The 20,846-nt window shown below is 41.8% G+C and overlaps 1 protein-coding gene across 1 annotated transcript; it reads right to left on the reverse strand.

Annotated features, from left to right (window-relative positions):
* Positions 1 to 2,553: 2,553 nt before the first annotated feature.
* On the reverse strand, positions 2,554 to 12,271 carry GORAB (golgin, RAB6 interacting). Its single transcript, XM_075287754.1, has 5 exons — positions 12,167 to 12,271; positions 10,357 to 10,669; positions 8,864 to 8,965; positions 7,093 to 7,233; positions 2,554 to 3,795 (listed from the first exon to the last, which is right to left on the reverse strand). The coding sequence occupies exons 1-5, from the start codon at positions 12,240 to 12,242 to the stop codon at positions 3,351 to 3,353; spliced, it is 1,077 nt and encodes a 358-aa protein (XP_075143855.1). The 5' UTR covers positions 12,243 to 12,271; the 3' UTR covers positions 2,554 to 3,350.
* Positions 12,272 to 20,846: the final 8,575 nt, after the last annotated feature.

A 20,846-nucleotide genomic window follows, 5' to 3' on the forward strand; every position in this document is an offset into this window, starting at 1 on the left:
TTCTGTTTTTCCGGCGGGTTGTATCGTAGTTCTAAGTATCCTTAAAACTACGCGAGCATGCGCAGAACGCTCGCGAACGTCTTCATATCCGGAAGAAAAAAAAGATGAAGGCGGAGAAGAGCCAGGACAGGAGGACGTCGCTGGAAGAAGAAAGAGGAGGAAGGAGTGACCAAAGATGACGTCGGATCGTGCACGACCGCCTAGCATGCACGTTAAGGTATCATTTACATATATGTTTTTATAGTTTTATTTTAAAACGGGCAGGGGGTTTAAAATTAGGTTACCGGTGCCTGAATAGCCTTTTTAAAAGCTATTCACGCATACGTGGGGCTTTATCAGCATAATTTTGGTGATAGAGCCCCTTTAAGACTTACTGTCGCATCATCAAAACAACAAGTGGAAAATTTACCTGTTCTAAAAAAAAACAAACAATTGACCATAACAGTCCAAATGCCAGCACTAATAAAAACTTTAGTCGATGGCTATAATTTGACCAAGCAAAGCCTACATAAAACACATGAACTAGACCCAGGCCCATACCTCACTCATCCTGGAATACTTAAAGGGAGTCTATCATTGGCTATCATTGGCTCTAGTGATTTTTAACTAAGCATATATTTGCATAGCCTTTAGAAAGTCATAACTTTTATTCATTAATCCTCCCAGCAGTTTTTGAATTAGCCGGCTTTTATTGATATGCTAATTAGCCACCCACGGAGCACGGGATGTTCACTGAGCACTGGGTGAGATGTGTAAACAGGGGAGGTGAGAGCAGGGAAGGCTGTTGCTATTGATGCTGACTCATCTGCAGTGTTCTATGCAGTGTAGGATCTGCTGATCTACTGAAGGCAGCCATCAAACCCCTTCTAAAGAATCCCTCTGTGGGCCGAGATGCCTTCTAACCCGAGTACAAAAATTTATAGAAACGTCTTTTGCTATCCAACTACATGTTACATTATCTGGCAATGGCATCTATGACTCCTGTCAGACTCTGCGGAAAAACATTACATTGAATCAGCACTCTCTCCAGTACTAAATACCTACTCATAGCTAGAGACAGAGGCAAATGCACAATCCTAATTTCCTTAGACCTCTCATATGTAGACTCAAAGACTTTTATGGAATCGATGGGACAGTTCTTTAGTTCCTTCCTGGCTGACAGACAAGAAGTTCTCATGCTTGGATGTCAGCATTTAATGGCAACAACATCCACCACCTCTATCCAAAATATGTGTGCAACTTTGGAGAAGTTATTGATTGGTAACTGTCTCTCAGAAGCCAGGAATCCTCAATTATCAAATCTTCATACTTCCACCTGAGGAAAAAACGTAAATATCAAACGCCTTATTCCAACAGACAAACTTTACACGATGGTCCATGCATTCATAACCTTGAGTCTGGACTACTGTAACGCTCCATATGTAGGTCTTCCAGATAATGAAATATATCGCCTTTAGCTAGTCCAGGTGTGAGTGGTTGGGTTATTTGCCCAGCAGGACAGTAAAGAATATCTAGTAATGCAGTGTGAAATGAATTCTAGTGCAAATTTCCAAAAAACTGCTGCTTGAATGTATGTTAAACAGTAATAATCATAATGATAATACAATATGAGCCTGAAACTGGGTGTGGTACCACAACTGTGGAAAACATCTTGTGTGGTACCAGTTCCAAAGAAACCTAATCCGACAGATTACAACGGCTACAGACCTGTAGCATTGGCATCCAACCTGATGAAGGTCCTAGAGAGACTGGTCCTGACACATCTATGCCCTCCAGTGAATTCTGCTATAGACCCACTCCAGCTTGCCTATCGGCCGGGCATTGGGTGGATGATGCCATCATCAGGTGGCTGAGGGCCTTTGGAGTCCAGGGGCCACTTCTTAGGGCCGTTTTCAACTCAGTGGTTGCTTCAGACATCTTCTTCAATGTGGCCTGCTGAGGGAGTAGTATACCATCAGGGACAGAAACAGACTTGACAGGCTGATCAGAAGGGCCAGCTCTGTCCTGGGGAGCCCCTGGACCCAGTGCAGGTGTTGGGTGACAGAAGGATACTGTCTGTGGTGACCTCCATGCGGGAGAATAAATCCCACCCCATGCATGAGACCTTGACGGCACTTGGCACCACTGTCAATGACCGACTCCTTCACCCCAAGTGTGAGAAGGAGCGCTATTGGAGGTCCTTCCTCCCAACCGTTGTCAGGCTACATTGTCTACATCAGACCAAGCGAAGGGCAGTCCGCACAGAAAACTAAATGATCCTGAAGTTTTCTTTTCTTTAGTGGTTATAATTCCTAGTATTTTTCTCCTATCTGCTATTCTGAGCTTATGTGTGTTTCCTTCTGTAATAGAATACTGTTATTATCCTGTATCCATACTATCATTCTGTTGAAACACCCCAAAATTTCCCCATGGTAGGACTATTAAAGGATTATCTTATCTTATAATAACAGAAAACAAGAGATGCTTAGAAATATAAAAGAGATTTTATTATATATTTTATACAGAAAACAATAGCTCCATACAAAATTGTAGTGTATAATATAGGAGTGTTTTTACACATTCAAGAACTTACAATGCACGTTCAGCAAACAGTGATCAGGATATATAGTTCCCCATACACATACAAATAGTCCAAATCAATTATATTACATGTATGGGGGGGGTTGTCCTGACTCTCGGATAATGCCAGTGGAAGGAAGAAGTGGGCGTGCTATGTTTTATCCTACCCAATCCTCTGTTCTCTAGGATATACGTTTGGAAACACTCCTCCCACTGAAAACACAATCACACTCGGCAAAAAGGAATGTGCATGTTTATGTTGGAAACGGGAGAAATAGCTGTTGGCCAGGAGATAGTAAAAGATGTGATCTTAACATCTTAAGAGCAGGTTCACATGGCGGAAATTTTGTGTTGGAACCTGCCTCAAAAACTCCACTTCCCATTCATTTTGATAGAAAGCTTCACTTTCTGCTAGCTAAAAACTCAGTTAGTGGAAAAAAGAAGCATCCTGCTCAATCTTTGGCGGGTTCCACCCGAACCTCTCATTGAATTGAATGGAAGCCAATGGCAGGAAGGTTTCCGAGACAGATTTGCCTAGTGGATTCTCACTACAAAATCCATTGTGTGAACCTAGCCTTAGTCCCAAGGTAACGTTCAAGATTAATATTACCTTGCTATTCAAAATAATCATTGTAATTTAAAAGATTTACAGGTAAGTGCACCAACAAAACTAGAACAACGGGATACATTTTAAGATAAAGGACAGTTTTCTTTTAAGTTGAGACTCCCAATACCTCCCCATAAAATCAATCAGTATAATATTAATGCTCTGAACATTCTGAAACAGTATATCAAGAATGAAGCTTTTCTTCTTGTAAACTAGGAAGAACATCTGTCTGATTAGTTATGTTGGGGTCACCTTTATCACTTGTAGTGTTAGTCTGAGATGGTCCTGGATCTCTTTCTGCTGTGGCCTCTTTTCCTGAAGATGGCTCATTAAAATCGGATTTTGAAACCTGTTGGCTCTTTTCTACATCAGACTTTTCCAGCTGCTTCGTTGCTTCTGCTTCTTGTTGTTGTAACATTTGTTCTACTTCTATTTCTAAGTCCAGTCTCTCATCATCAGCTTCTACTTCCAACTGCTGCATAAGCTCCTCAAGTTTCTTAGCTTTCCGAAGTTCATTCTGCTGTATTATGGTACATAGGTGTTCAGTAAGTTGCTCCTTGATCTGGGTTTTCTTGTACAAGTCCAATTTTGCTACAACATATTCAGATTCTGCTCTGTCATAACGTTTCCTACAGGATAAAAAAAATTTGTAAACTTACAATGTAATATTTATTATATTCTTACACAATCCTCTCATTAGACATGACTGGACACAATTGTATGCACATTACTGTTATGTTCATATCTTCACCTGGTATACATCCATTGCAAATCCGTATAGAAAAAGACAACGTATTTGTCATAAAATCAGTTACAGTGACAAACCGCATACAAAAGTCTGTCTTTTCTTTCCATCAAAAAAACTGTCCTTCTTTTTGACAGATCTGTTTTTTTTCCCACCTTCTTAATTCTGAGCATGTGCAGAAAAGAATGAAGAGGAAAAATTAGATTGCAAAATGGACATAAACTGATCACTTAAAAAATAAAAAATTTTTTTTTACTGCAGTCCGTTATGTATCCTTATTTTTTTGGACAGAGCAAAAGTGCTGAAAGTCCGACTTTTGTCTGTCAATGTTTTCATATTTAGAATGCCATGATCGGTGCCAGATTGGCTGTTTATCTGCTCCAATTAGAATACCGTATTTTTCGGACTATAAGACGCACTTTTTTTCCTCCCAATATGGGAGGAAAATGTGTGTGCGTCTTATAGTCCGAATGCAGCGTGCGCAGCGTCTGTGTCCCGTCTGTGCGAATGAAAAGAAGAGCAGCACGGTGCCTGCCTGCTCTGCCCCTCCTTCCCTGTCTGTGTCGCATGTTTGCAGGAGCGAGATCTGAGAGGCAGGGAAGTAGGGGCGGGCCAGACAGGTGAAGGAAGCGTGGTTTCAAGCTTGCCGAGAAAACCACGCCACTTTCACCCGTCTGGCTCGTCCCTCCTTCACTGCCTCTCAGATCTGGCTCCGGCAATGAAACCACACAGACAGGGAAGGAGGGGCGGGCCAAACGGGAGGAGGAGGCGTGGTTTTCTCGGCAAGCTTGAAACCACGCCTCCTTCACCCGTCTGGCCCGCCCCTATTTCCCTGCCTGTGTGGCATCATTGCAGAAGCGACATCTGAGAGGCAGTGAAGGAGGGACGAGCCAGACAGGTGAAAGAGGTGTGTTTTCAAGTTTGCTTAGAAAACCACACCTCCTTCACCCGTCTGGCCCGCCCCTTTTTCTCTTCTTACATAGCTTCACTGCAGGGTGTCTCTTTCCATCCATGGATGAGATTAGATAGAATAGATAGATAGACAGACAGATAGACAGACAGACAGACAGACAGACAGACAGATAGATAGGAGATAGATAGATAGGATAGATTAGATAGATAGATATGTTCAAATCACCCCCATAGCCCTACAATACATATAAAACAAAAACATTACTGTGAAACACATACACATTTGGTATCCCTGTGTCCGAAAGCCCCCGGTTCTATTTACATTGGTGAAATATTATATTATTAGGTTATTAAATATTTCACCAATTTTTTTTCCTTAAAATTTTTTTTTTCCCTATTTTCCTCCTCTAAAACCTTAGTGCGTCTTATGGTCCGAAAAATACGATACTTAACAATATATACATTATTTCTTCCAAGCTCTTCTTGTTCACAACCATAAACTTTTCAACAGTTTGTAAAATATCATACATCACAGTAAAATAATTCTATCATCAATAATGTTTACAAATGTAACGTTATATGACTCACTTTTTCACTCATGTAACTGTTTAAGATCTTGTTTTATGTAGCAGATCATAGTTTTTTAAAGGAAATCAGTCAGGGCACTAAATACTAAACCAAATTCAAGTCCTTATTGACCGAGGATTTTGGGTCCCAAATACCCTTTTTTAAATGTCATTCATGACAAGGTAAAACAAAACAGAAACATTTATACATACCTGGATTCTGTACTCTCAGTACCAGCGCAGTTCTTCAGTGAAGCCACAAGAGTGGACCTCGGTTTCAGTGTACATATGCCTGTCCTCAAGCGTATATACAGTGAAGCTAGCGTGTACATCCCGGGCTTCACTAAAGAACTTCCCAGGCCCTGGGAGCATATGTTTCTGATTATTGGGGGTCCCAAGACTCAGTAGTCTAGGGGCTCCCAGTGACCTATTCACTGCTGTAAAAGGGAATACTGGTAGCCGTTATTGGATTAAATTTGTTACAAGACTAATTACTGTTTACTATTTAATTACTAATTAGTATTACTTAGGCTGGGTTCACATTTGCATCTGGTATCCACTTGCAAACTGTTTTCAGAGAAAAATGATTTGGTACAAAAAGAATTCCAACAGTTACACAGCTGATACCAGAATTTTTTTTTAGTCAATGGGTGTCAGTTCAAAAAAACTGACCGTATGTGTTAGTTTGTAATCAGTTTGTGTCTGTATTTTGACCAAATCGGTTTATTTCTTCCCCCTTCAACGCAGAAGTGAACCGGACTTAAGATCTTAAGATACGTATTCTTATACTATAAAAACAAAAAATGTTCACCTTGTGATACAACTAAATAATGTAATTTAAAGCGTACCACCAGTTACAAGACAACTTTTTATAAATGAAGAGAACAGGTGAATATAAGAAACTCTGTAATATATCTTATTAATTAAATATTTCCTTGTACATTATCAGACAGTCACTTTTTACATATGAATGTAAGGAAGGGGAAGGGGAAAGTGGATGGAAAAGATATGCAAATAGGTGCAGCTTTTCATCTCTTATGCACTGATAAGTGCGTATCACACTGAAAGCAATAGAGAAAAAGCCTCCCATTGATTTCAATGGGGAACGCTCGTATGCCGGAACCCATACAAGTCAATGGGAGCTGGTTTTTACGCGCTCATTCTGAACGTGTTTTTACGCTCAGAATGAGAGGAGCGTATACTCCGTGTGAAGGCTCCCTAACACTCCACAAAATGAGACACTACATCAATTACTAAGCTTCCAATTATTTATTTATTTTCCGCAGCACTTTGATTACTGTGATTACTCACTGTCCCAGGTAGGGACTCACAATCTAAATTTTCTATCTTGTCTTTAGAATGTGGGAGGAAAGCGAAGTACCAAGTAGTAACCCATGCAAACACAGGAGAAGATATAAATACCAGGCAGATGTTGTCCTTGGCTAGATTAGAGTCTCCTGCCCTGCAAGGAAACTGAGCTAACTTCTGAGCCACCGTCCTACCCTATTGCTCCTCCCTCCCTCATCTTAGACTTGGGCATATGAGGTGTATACAGAGACGAATTCTATGAAAATTAACAGTCTAAATGAATATAAGGAGAAGGAAACAGATTTCTTTAACAAGATTACAAAGTTTCTTTTATTCGGCTGTGCTATTATTTATTAAATGCTTTGTTATTGGAAGTGCACTTCAACATTACTTACTTGGCTTGGGAAAACTCCAGGCATGCCTGTTCAATTCGGTTCCGCAAAATACCAATATCTGTGGATACCATGTCATCCAAGGCTTGAAGCTGCTTCTGGATTCTATTCAGCTTCACAGCTTCTGCTTGGGTTTTTTTCGATCTTCACAGAAAAAAACAAGATAATGTTAAAGAATTTTTCATACAATATCACAAAGCAAGCAGAAATTTAGGAGTCCTAAATGTGAATGAACCAGAAAAGATGTGCAAATTTTACTTTACATAAGTAGCACAATAGAAAATAAATAAATAAAAAAAGAGAAAAAACAAACACACAAGTCCAAAAAGTACAACCAAGGGATGGGAAAAGGATATAATTTAAAGGAAAAGGTAATGAAAACAACAATTTTACACAGAGACCTAAGCAACAACATTATTTTGCTGTAAAAAGCCATATAAGGCCGGAAACGTCACGATTTTTCTGCAGCACTTTACAGTGACTGCAAAGTGGATGAGATTCTTGCAGAGCCCATGCCCACTCTGCAGTAAAAACTGCAGTGCGGACACCCTGCGATTTCCAAAACCGGCACGGTTTTATGTCCTTTAGTGTCTGTTTACAACCATGTCCATTTTTTCAAGCGGACAAAAAAATCCTACATGCAGGACTTTTCTGTCCAATTGAAAAAACGGACAGTAAGTGTCCGATTTTTATTTTTTTTTAACATTGAGGTCTATGGGCAACGGACATATAACAGACAATAACTGATCTAGGGTGTTGCATCATGTCTATTATATCTAAGTAAACACCGGCGGCTTCCACATAGATATAATTGTAACAGAATGTCCGCGGAGGAAAGCTTTTTCCCATATTTTTTAGGGGGCGTTCACACTACCGTTGGTCTCCGCTCAGCAGTGTCCGTGGCTATTGTCTGTACAAGATTTTATCAACGGACACTAGCTGGTCCGTTTGGAATTTCCATTCATTTGAATGGGATTTTATCTTGTGTCCTTTAGTGTCTGTTTACAACCATGTCCATTTTTTCAAGTGGACAAAAAAATCCTACATGCAGGACTTTTTCTGTCCAATTGAAAAAACGGACAGTAAGTGTCCGATTTTAATTTTTTTAACATTGAGGTCTATGGGCGACGGACATATAACAGACAGTAACTGATATCCATCAGTTACTGTCCGTTATGATAGATGCCCTCCATTTTTTTTTATTTTTTTTTAATAAAACGGACACCATCTGAGTGGACACCACGATAGTGTGAACCCTACCTTAGATGGATCACTTGCATATTTATAGAGATTTATCATATCTCCACTTAAATACAACTTTTCAAGACTAAAAAAATCGAATTCCTCGCATAATTGAGGTCCTCCATGCACCCTTATTAGTTTTGTGGCTTTCTGTTGCACCTTTCCCAACAATAGGACATCCTTTCCATGTACTAATCTATGAACGCACACTCACGGTGCGGTAGGTACAAAAAAAGCCCCTTCAACAGGCTCAATCACTCATATGATACAGTGCAATACATCTGTATCGCAGAATATTATGCCTGGAACAAAACGGATCATTTTCTATAACTGTCCATTACTCCAAAATCACAATCAACCGAGTAGATATCAGGTCCTATTACAGTTTCCATAGAAACTAAAAAGGGGTGGACTTGTAAACAGGTTTCATGAGCTTTTAGCAGTATTCTCTCCAACAACGTTTAAAAAATGAGTAAATTCTAAAACACTTCACATGTGAGATTTTATATGAAACAAACGTGATTTATGTCACCTTTCAGCAATTGCTTTTGCAAGTAGAGCCTTTTTGCGTTTATTTTTTTCTTCCATTAAACGCTGTTCTAGTTGAAGTTGTTCCAAACGAGATTTCTCTCTCCTGTTGTATGAAAAGACAATGTTAATTTCCAATGTATCACTATATACTATCAACATAAAACAAGTTACACAGAACATTACAAGTTTCGGGCCTTATCAATTGACTACTATTCTGAGGACACGTCCTCAATTTAAGATCAGCAGAAGCATCCCCACCGATCAGCTGTTTGAAGAGACAATAGCATTCAGGTGAGCACTGCAAGTCTTCTCACAAAAACAAACAAACAAAGCACCTTGTATTGTAGAGTCATGGTCAATGATAGCTGTGATAGGTAGTGTAGATTTCCTCTAGTTCCTCTTTTCACATTCATACCCATCAACACAACTAGTCAAAGACTGTATCCCATAGATCGCCCTAGATCGAAGCGCAGAAGTGTCCTTCCATTGATCCCAGATTTTAGCAAAATTTGGACAGAGCGCCCTCCCCCAACCTTTTCTATGGACTTTGTTAAAAGAAAAACCCTTTGGTATTAAAACAAAATTAAGTAGGTGTTGGTAATTTGTATCTGGGGTGCATGAAGTGTGTTGGGGTGTGATTGATGCTCAATTTAAAGGGTGAAGGATGAGTGCAAGATTGAGTAAGTGGAGTGAACTAACCCCTGACAGTTGCACCCACATTAAATGCTAGGAGTCTGTATGTGACACTATAAACTTAAAATATCAATGTATTCTTCCCAGAGCCACTTAGCCTGTTTGCAACCATGCAAATAACTATGTAACTGATGAACATGACACCACATAGTCTGTGCAGTAGCAAAGAGCACAGCTACTGCTTCAAACAGCTGATCTACAGGGGTCTAGGGTGTTAGGCCCCAGCTTATGTTCATTTGATGACCTAGCCTAAGGATAGGTCATCAGTTGATATAGCCTTTAATTATGAAGCACAAGATAGCATGCAGTAAAATGCCATCAGAAACAGCGATAGAACAATTAATGGCGTACCATACGTTGTCACCCTGTATATTGATGATGTGTACAATATAAATTGCTGTGTTAAAAGGATTTTCAAACTGAGAAATGTGGACAACATATATCACTCACAAGTTGTAACAAAATTATTTAGCGACGACCGTTCCCCCTGTATTGGCCTCTGTAATGAAGCTGAGAACGAGCACTGATCGGCGCGTTTTGTAGCCAATCAGCACTCGTTGAGAAATATTGCGTGACCATTAGTCATGGGTGTGCCAATTTCTGCCCCTCTTTGTAATTTTTAGGGTGAAATCGATTTCAAATCTGCAACAAAACCTGAATATAAAACAAACAGGTTTGTGACAAGTTTAGCTGTGAATTCCATAGCGCGTCTACGCCATGGCAAATTACGTCCCATGTGCATGTACCCTTACACTCGTAAATGGGTAGCTTACAAAAAAAGGGGGGAAAAGACTTACTAACAGTTCCACCTCTTTTTTTGAAAGCTCTTCATCCTCTTTTGCCTTCACAGTAGGTGTTTGGGATTTGACTTCTTTGCTCTCTGCTACTAGTTGTTTAGGTTTTTCTTCACTTGGTTTATGCACTTGGGCTGAACAAGGCGAGATAACTTGAGATGTTGTATTCTTTTGAATGCTCAGGGAATGATCTTGTTTAGCAGGAGCAACTTTATCTTGCTTGGCCATCTTCTGAGCTGGAACCTTTTTGACTTGAGGCTGTTGTCGACTTAAAAATGGTTCGGGTGGACAAGCCCCAGTAACCTTAGGGTCTGGCAATTCTGTTAAAATGTAGAAATAAAGAAAGGTAGACTTTAAAATTTGTAAGTGATTATTATTAGCTCTCCTTTACTCAGTAAATAGAAGATACCTAGATGAACTGGAAGCTTTTTGACTGCTTTGAATGTTCAACATGTTTCATGTGTGAATAAAGTGCTACTGTGCAATTATGACCACCTTTCCATTCACTTGTATGAGACTGACAGAACTTGCTTAGTACATTGCTCCATCAGTCCTAAAGAAGGGACTGAAGCCATGGTCGTCTGTGTACTTCTGCTCCATTCACACTGAAGGATCTCTTGCTATGGGCAACTAAGGTGGTTTTTCTTTGAAGAGTTTAATAAATCTGCCCCACTGCATCCATTTTCGTAATCTCTGGTATCCCCAGAGGTGGGACCCAACAATTAGACATGTCAACAGGAGAGGAAATAAGTGTTGTGAGTAGGAAAACCACCTTCATCTGACATTCTAAGTACAGAATACACACAATATGGAGGCAATAAAAAAAAAAAAAGAAACGTAATTGCTCCAAGATGGGGGCCAAAGTGCACACACAAGGAAACTCAAATACCGGCTCACACATTAAAGGGATTCTACCATTAAAACAAGTTTTATCTAATGACCACTTTGGAATAGCCTTAAGAAAGGCTATTCGTCTCCTACCTTTTGATGTGGTCTCCGCCGCACCGGTCATCCGAAATACCGTTTTTTCCGGTATGCTAATGAGTGTCCGGCAGCAATGAGGGCGGGCCCCAGCGCTCATACACCGATGGAGGCGTCCCCACTGCTGCCAGAACTGGGCAATCCAGCCACGCCTTCTTCCTGATCTGCCTCCTCCCCTTCTGTGTCCTCTTCTTTCGTCGTCATGGGTAAGGCACGCGCAGTTGGCTCTGGCAGTGAGACCCTGTTAGAGCCGACTGTGCATGCTGGCCGGCGGCCATATTTGCGAGGCCGCAATTGCGCGCATGCGCAGTACGCTCCGCGAAGTATTTACCGAACAGAGTGTACTGCGCATGCTCAGTAAGGTCCGTACAGCCCTCCGAAGCGCGTCCATCCGGAGACTAATTAACATACTGGGAAAAACCAGTATTTCGGATGACCGGCACGGCGGAGACCACATCAAAAGGCAGGAGACGAATATCCTTTCTTAAGGCTATTCCGACATGATCATTAGAAAAAAACATGTTTTAATGGTAGAATCCCTTTAACATGGCTGCAAAAGAACCCACAGCATCAAATTACCAAATGAACATCATATAGTGCAGGAAGAATATACTGCAGTTATAGTGGAGGCCTCACCTGTGAGTGCCATCAGGTATACAGACAGTACATGTAATATACAGGCTTATACTCTCCTCTGGAACCCCTGTCATATAACTATATTCCTCTAACCATACATGGTGGCCAATGAGTCTATGGACCTACTGAATAGTGTACAGTATATTGTATCATGTATAGACCACAGCACTGCCTGTGACACCACACCCCAGAGACTGTACCTCGCCGAGACCTCATCTTCCGGAGCTCGTCCTCGGAGAAGCCAGCCCAGCCAGCCATCGGTGCCCCAGCAGACATACAGGGTCTCCCGGCCCGTACAGTATACAGCGCCGCTTCCGCTTCACAGGCAGCCCGCCACGTCACGGCGCCAGCTCAGGACCTGATACGGCTGCCCCAAGCTGCCTGGCGGAAAACCGGACGAGGAGGCGACTGTAACCTCAGCACCGGCAGCGCTCGTCACTGTGCACACTGTACAGTACAGGAAGAGAAGGGAGGGAAAATCTCGCTCAAAATGAGAATAATCTAATCCTGCAAGGCAGGCGGGCAGAGTGCGGGCTCCTTTGTTGCTATAGTAACGATAGTTTACTTCTTGTGAGGAGGAGGGAGAGCCTAGTAGTGGAGGGAACCCCGTCTCTGACTCGTCATTGTGGAATTACATTGTACATACAACCTTACCTCTGGGATACATCAATGAACACCTTACTAGACCCAAAAGTGCATTTAAATATGGAGGGGGAGAGGGGGATCATTAAATACCCTACACCACAAAAGTGGAGTAAAATAGCTGCAGATTCGTGATTTGTGACTATTTCCCCCCTTAGTCTAAGTCTCTATGTGGTGTCCTGCAGCAAAACAGCGCTGCTGGGAAAACTGCACTGGCAACGCATCGTGGTTCTCCCCAAGCGCCTTAGAGAGAAAGTTCACAGAGCATACCTCAGACCTCCCAACTTTCGAAGAACAGAAAGAGGGACAAAATGTGCAGTGCGCACAGCGTGCCGTGGCAAATTTAGCTCCGCCTACTTTTCTGTTGACTCCGCTCACTCATTCATTTTCCATGTGCCCCCCCACAGTATAATCCTCCTACAGTCACCTGTAAATTATATGCCGCCCCTCCATCTCTCCCCAGTTTCATATACTCCCTTCATCTGCCCGCAGTTTCATGTCCCCCCATCTCTGCCCACAGTTTTATCTCACCCCATCTCTGCCCCCAGATTCATGTCTCCCATCTCTGTCCACAGTTTCATGTCCCCCCATTTCTGCCCCCAGTTTCATATACCTCCTTCATCTGCACCCAGTTTTATGTCCCCCATCTCTGCCCACAGTTTGATGCCCCTCCATCTCTGCCTCCCGACCGAGACTGCGGGACAGGACACCGAATGTCCCACAGAATCCGGGACGGCTGGGAGGTATGGCAGAGCTTTGCTCTGCTAACTTTGTGTTTCAAGTATACCTATGAGGAAACCACCGACATTTCTGTAGGCATAATTGACATTTTGCGATTTCCAAAACCGCGTCAGGAAAATCATGGGGCCCTGGCACTACGCCAGTGACATGTTTTGATTATCAATTTTCATTTTTGACTTTCATCTTTCCAAACCCCATAACCAGGGGCGTAACTACCATAGAGGCGGCTGCCACAGGGCCCAGGCCATTAGGGGCCCGGTGACAGCCGCTACCGCTGCAGGGTTTTGTTTTTTGTTTTTTTTAATAGGCCGTTACGGGCCCTATTCACTTGCCAATCCTGCCTGGGCCGGGATCGGTAACTGACACCGCAGGCCCCACAAATACTATCATTATACTCGGGGGTCTTTGCAGACCCCCGAGTATAATGATTGGCGGACTGGGAGAGGTAATAAACATAAAAAAACACTGTTAATTACTTCTCCACAATCCTGCCAGGCCTCCGTCCTGAAATCCTTTCTGACGTCTCTGACGTCACATGAACCTGGCCTGCGTCCCGGGTCATGTGACGTCCGACGTCATTGAAGAAGGACGGCAGCAGAGGCCGACAGCGTAGGAGCCGGGGGACAGGTAAGAAACAGTAGTTTTTTATGTTTTTATTCCCCTGGGTCTCTCTGGGGTCTGAAAAGACCCCAGAGTATAATAATGTCCACTATGGGGTATGATACTGTGTGCAGGGGCCATTATTGGGGATAATACTGTGTGCAGGGGCCACTATGGGGGATAATACTGTGTGCAGGGGCCACTGAGGGACATAATACTGTGTGCAGGGGCCACTAAGGGACATAATACTGTGTGCAGGGGCCACTATGGGGTATAATACTGTGTGCAGGGGCCATTATTGGGGATAATGCTGTGTGGAGGGGCCACTATGGGGGATAATACTGTGTGCAGGGGCCACTGAGGGACATAATACTGTGTGCAGGGGCCACTGAGGGACATAATACTGTTTGCAGGGGCCACTATGGGGTACAATACTGTGTGCAGGGGCCACTATGGGGGATAATACTGTGTGCAGGGGCCACTAAGGGACATAATACTGTGTGCAGGGGCCACTATGGGACATAATACTGTGTGCAGGGGTCACTAAGGGACATTATACTGTGTGCAGGGGCCACTATGGGGCATAATACTGTGTGCAGGGGCCACTATGGGGCATAATACTGTGTGCAGGGGCCACTAAGGGACATTATACTGTGTGCAGGGGCCACTATGGGGCATAATACGGTGTGCATGGGCCACTAAGGGACATAATAGAGTGCGGAGGAGGGGGCCAGTCGAGGTCTTCGGTGTCTGTTGGGGGGGGGGGGCATGTCAAAAGTTTGCCACGGGGCCCCACCATTCCTAGTTACACCACTGCCCATAACTTTTAGTTTTTCTGCTCTCAGAGCCATATGAAGTCTTAATGTTAGCAGGAAAAAAATTTCTTCATGATGCTACCATTAATAATTCTGTACAATGTACTGGGAAGCTGGAAAAAAATCAGAATGAGGTGGATTTAAAGAAAAAGTGCATTTGTGCGATTTTCTTACAGGCTTCGTTTTCATGTCGTTCACCCTGCAGCCAAAGTGACATGTCCCCTGTATTCTATATCTAATTCCATGGATACCAAATTCATATTGTTTTATTTAGATTAAAATTTCTAAAAGTTGCCATACTCTGACACCTGTAACTTTTTAATATTTCCATGTATAGGACAAGGATACATAAATCATCTTTTTTTGTGGGGCCAGGTGTAGTTTTTAGTTATAACATTTTGGGAAATGTCTATTGCTTTGATCACTTTTTATTCACATTTTCGGGGGTTTTTTCCAGCATTCACCGTATATGTTAAATAATATTTCCGTTTTATTGTACAGGTTACTACAGATGCGCCGATACCAAATATGCATTGTTTTTATTGATTTTTCGTTTGTTTTTTTTTTTTTTTTTATATATGATTCATTTTCTATAGAAAAAAAAGGAATTTATGGGGCTTTATAACTTTACTAATTTTTTTCAAACACTTTTTTTTCCACTTTTTTTTTTAACTTCTAGTCCTGGCAGAATCAACCAGGTACTTGGGGGCTCCATGCAGCCTGAGATCACTAGCCAGGCCCCGGGCTGCTGAAAATGCATATCGGCACCGCCCGATCTCGCCGCGGGGGTGTGGCGGTGGGCTTTGTATTGGCGCAACCCCTTGAATGCCGCAGTTATGTTTGATCGTGGCATCCAAGGGGTTAACACCCGCTATCGGAGCTCAGCTCTGGTTGTGGGTGTTGCTTGGGGGTGTCAACTGTTGCTTACAGCTGACACCTGCTCACGATGTCACCCGCTCAGCTTCTGATATTAAAAGGACGTGATGGTACGTTATTTTGTGCAAAGGTATTCCTTCCAATGACGTACCATTACCGTGTTTCCCCGAAAATCAGACAGTGTCTTATATTAGATTGTCGTCCTAAATATAGGACCTGTCTTAATTTCGGGGGATGTCTTATGACAACCGGCAGTTATGCCGGGACTTCCTTATTGGAGCGTCAGCATGACTGCCGGTTCTAGGTAGTGTAGGGGAGGGTGGAAGGTATCATACTTACCTTTCCCATCTTCATAGTAGCGCTGGTTCTGCTGTTCAGACCGGCAGTGGTGGGCGGGACTTAGCGAGCCTTTGGGGGAGGGGCTTAGTGGGCCTTTCATGGGCGGGGCTTACTTCACTGACACAGCACAGCTGTCTCTTCTGTATGCTGCCTCTGCCTCTGGGATGAGCTGGGAGAGTTCATCCTACAGCATCAGGGACAGTGGACACAACAGCAGAGGCAGCAGCCGGATTTCCTGTGCACACCGAGCACATCGCACAGTGTTCAGTCGGCTGCAAAGATTTTTGGGCATGCCTTATTTTCGGGGGGGGGGGGGGGTGCCTTATATTAGGCAATTCAACAGAAACCCCCCGCATGCCTTACTTTCGGGGAAACACTGTACGCTGTTTTGTGCCAAGGGGTTAAATGTGCTATAAGCCTAACTACAACTGTAATACAGAATTGGACATTTAAGTCTGTTTTGCAATAGAGCAGTTTGATTCTCCTACAGAGTGTCATACATTGTTTTTACTGACAAAGTCAGTCCGGTTAGTGAAAAAGCTTTTTTTTTTTACAGAAGAGTTTATTTTGTTTTTGTTAAATTAATTCAAAGTTTCATTTTAACAGCAAAACACTGATTCCACCTGTACTAATCTGAAAAATCTGTTTATTAAGGGTTTTGTTTGGTTACCCAATATACATACAAACTGTCACCGTTGTAATGGCAAAAAGAACAGGCTTACTGACACAGTCCTAATCTAATACTCACTGACCAGGTCTCCTTTTTAGTGCTTTTAGTCCTTTGCTATTTTCCCTGATATAATTTTTTTGTTAAAAAAAACAGCAAAAAAAGACATATATAACGTGTCAGAATTGTAGCCAATCTGGGGCCACACGGTGGCTCAGTGGTTAGCACTGCAGCGCTGGAGTCCTGGTGTTCAAATCCCGCCAAGGGCAAAAAACCATCTGCAAGGAGTTTGTATGTTCTCCCCGTGTTTGCATGGATTTCCATCCCATATTCCAAAGACATACTGATATTGTGAGCTCTATGTGGGGCTCACAATCTACATTTTTAAAAAAGAAAAAAAAAAAAAAAAGAATTGTAGCCAATCCCATTATAATTAAGCAGTGTGTAGTAAAATGACTGTAAATGCACAAAGTGTGATAATATGTTCCAATCAGAGTCCCAGTTGGCCAACTCCTGGAGGCAGAGATCATTTTCCCAGTTTGATGAATGTCTGTACTGGCTGTGCTGTGAATGTCTGTTATGTGCAGAGCAATGGATTTTTGATCTAAGCATAGAAGTATGTTAGGATCACATCTTCATCTTGTATTCTATCAGCCATTTTGTAAGCTTTTTCTTATATAAGCTTCATAAGGATGTCTGTTTAGAGTTTAAGAGACCCCTTTAGGGGATAAGGTGTGTGGAATGTTGATGGTTGGGTTTTAACTCCTTATCTGTTTGTGGTGAGAATCTCATAACAGGTTCTATAACCAGTTGACCCTTAGCCACAGACCGGACTGGACAGATAGCATGTGATCATTATCTCTCGTGCTGTGATATATACATCTAGAATTAGTGTAAGATGTTGGTTTACACATAAATATTGTAAATTCTTCTGTATGTCATGAGAAAGGTCATCCCAGGTTGGAGTATAATAATGAGATGCAGACCTTATCCAATAGTCATGTGCCACAGCTTATGTATAACCAATCACGTCAAAGTCCAACCTGCTTTTGTCTGTATTGTATTTAAACTACCTCGCTGTAACAATAAATCAGAATCCATTTTGATACACTACCACCATGTGTCTGTGTGATTCTCCAGGTCCAAGATCGGCTGTAGCTGATCTTGGCCTGTTATTTAATTTGAAACTACAACAACATAAGCTCTGGGGCTATTATGACCCCAACAGAAATTGGCGCCCAACGTGGGGCTTGAGAAATAAGGAGACGGTTTACTGATCCCCCGGACAACCAGTGATTACAGAAGTTCCTGGGACCACAGATCCAACAAAAGTCAGCGCTGCTGGTAAGAACTTTTTCTTACCAATCCGATCTGTGTTTCTAAGGACTTTTGTTTTCTTGTCCGAGTGTGAGGTAAACGCATATGTTCCTTATATAGATAGCTCAAGCTTTTTGCAAAGAACCGAAAAGAATATATTGTCTGTAAAGGGGGTGGGAATGTTATACCTCATTCTTTGTATACTGTCCATGCTGTGATTTGATTGATACATCTGTTATAAAGTGTATAGGGAGGCATAGAAGGGAGAGTCAGTCTCCATCCTTAATACTGAGTGATTGAAAAGTCCTTGTTTAAGCACTAAGGACTGAGTAGAATCCGCGCAAGTACGTGCAAAGATTCAGGGGTGTTCGGAATAGGTTTTGCCTTGAGCACAGATACCGGAAACTTGTACATTAGAGATTAGTTCAGTGAAAACAGAGTGACTGTTTGGGAGATCCCACTAAGAGAAGTCGGCATGACCCCCAGAGCGATCTGTGTGACCCTGGGAGAAATATGTATGACCCTCGAGTAGTCATGAGTGACCCTCTATTGTCTTAATTGCCTTAGAGGGGTGGGAGCTCACAGCTGACTGGCCATCAGCTAGTATGGGGAAGGGACCCTCTGAGAAAGGGTACACCCCATATGAACTAATAGAGAGAGAGAGCGAGAAAAAGTTGCCGCCCAAGAAAAAGAAAAAAAAAAAAAAGAATAAATAAAAATTCTTAAGAGAGCAGGGGTTCCTAAGAACAGGATTGTTTGATAGTAAATTTTGGGAACCAATGGAGATTAGAGCATGCAGGACAGATACAGGAGCATAAGTTACAAAGGGATATGTGCTCTAATTGAAGAATGGAATGGGAGGAGTGCAGAGTCAGCCGGTATGGAAATCAACCCAAGAGATAGTTTAAAGAAAGAGCAGTTAGAAAAGGAGGTGAGAAACTACTGATAAGATGTTGGATAGTTGGATAAACATTAAGTAAGGAATGGTTACAGAAATAAGGTATTCAGTGTTTGTATATTTTCCTTAGTATAAGGGACTGTATAGTGAGCACCCACTCACAGTCCAGCTAAAGGATTAAATGTGGTCTGCATTGTGATGTTAGCACTATATATGAGTGGTGACTAGATAAAGATATAGGGAGAGTCCGCTGAAGTATATTATGGCAGACTACTCACCAAGGTAGTAGATTCTGGGTGAAATCAGGTCTATAATGCTTTGAAAAACACCATGATTGTTGAAGCATTTATGCAAGGAAAAATGGCAGAAAAAGATCAGAAGCTGCCTGTGTGTCTCTAATGGAGGTCAGGATAATTCACAATGAATGTCAGGCCTCCCCCCCACCACCACCACCTCCTATTGTCCTCTGTATATCCACAGCAGAGGTATACAGGATACAGGTTTTGCTAGGATTCAACAGAAGGGGGGAGGGGAGACACGGCAGGTAGCTAAGATTTCAGCTATGAGTGATACAATGTAACATCATTGGTATAATGTATGGAGAATTAGGAATATATGGTTTAATAATAAGTGAACTGTATAGTGTAAGCTGTTTCTAACCAGTATTTGACTTTGTGTAAGATTATTGTGATGTGTTACAATGGTAAAAACTTTGATTGGAATCTTGTAAAGTGTCAAAAAGTCTTGCAGTCAGCCCTCAAGGCAAATCTCAGATATAGTGTAAGAGTTTCTGAGCATCTGTAGCAACTAGATGAGTGGGGTCTGCCATGGAAATATTCGAAGACTGCACAGAAATATTAATATGTAATGTTGGTATCAGTATTGGCTGTTTAAATCATATTTAATGTCTTTAGAATTGGATTAATGTCATAAATTTTAGATAATCATCATTATGTTTATTTTCCAGTGATATACACATTGAGGAGAAGACGAAGGCATCTAAATCACATGTTTTGTTTATTTTTCTTCAATATTCAGCTGTGCAGGAATTATAACTAACCCTGTGATTATTTGTAGGAAAAGAGACAATAAGTGAGATATCACTGTACAAAATATATGAAAATTGACAAGTTCTTTATGATTCAATGGATGTGTGTGTGTCTGGAGCTCCAGTGTGAAGTTTGCATGGAAAGTGAATGGGCCCATATGTATGTCAATTATATGTACAGGTTACATGTGTTTGCTATATGCACATGCTCTGTTTGCCTATGTCTGTATTGTTACATTTTTAGTCTCCACAGGGAGCAGATAAAGAAATTGAATGCTGATAGTCCCACAGAGGGTGGTGACAAGTAGATATGAGTTCCTTTCCATCGTTGAAAATATATATATATATGTACAGTATATATGTCTTCTGGTGAATATGAGATGTACTTGATATACCATGTACATGTACTAGGTACTCGGTGTTTATTGGTTATGAATTTATACTATAAACCCATGAATGTTAACAATCGGGAATTATTTTGTGAAAAAGTTGTATCTAATACTTGTAAAATGTTATTGGTCATTTCTATTCAGATTGATCCTTCTGATATGGGATTAGGCATCATAAAGGGGTAGGCAATGCATGTCAGCTATCTTAATATGTACACGCAGGTAAAGATAAATCGTAGTTTTGCAAAACAAAAGTGGTATTTCTGCGGCATTGTTTGCTACAAGGTGATAGACATCTGACTAAGTAGATCAGAAGGCACTCGGATATCTGCTCTGTAATGTGTTTTTGTGTATAAATTCTTGTTATGACGGGGGAGGGGGGAGATAGATTGATCCCTTAAAGTTTTTGCCTTCTCTGCTGATATATTTTGAGAATTTAATGAATTAGTTGTAATTCTGGAATAATTAGAAGTTGTAGAGAATTGAATTTACTTAGGATTCTATAAATAAGTCTGAATACAGGTTTGGCAAGTTTTAGCCAGCCAGCG

Source organism: Leptodactylus fuscus, chromosome 9 (assembly GCF_031893055.1).
Source record: "Leptodactylus fuscus isolate aLepFus1 chromosome 9, aLepFus1.hap2, whole genome shotgun sequence".
Classification (NCBI taxonomy): domain Eukaryota; kingdom Metazoa; phylum Chordata; class Amphibia; order Anura; family Leptodactylidae; genus Leptodactylus; species Leptodactylus fuscus.

Excerpts from the sequence above, each read along its gene's own strand:
- GORAB (XM_075287754.1), bottom strand. The coding sequence starts at position 12,242 with ATGTCTGCTGGGGCACCGATGGCTGGCTGGGCTGGCTTCTCCGAGGAC. Across the intron at positions 7,234-8,863 it reads GCAAAAGCAATTGCTGAAAG|ATCGAAAAAAACCCAAGCAG; the intron begins GTGACATAAATC and ends TTTTCTGTGAAG. Across the intron at positions 3,796-7,092 it reads CTGGAGTTTTCCCAAGCCAA|GAAACGTTATGACAGAGCAG; the intron begins GTAAGTAATGTT and ends TTTATCCTGTAG.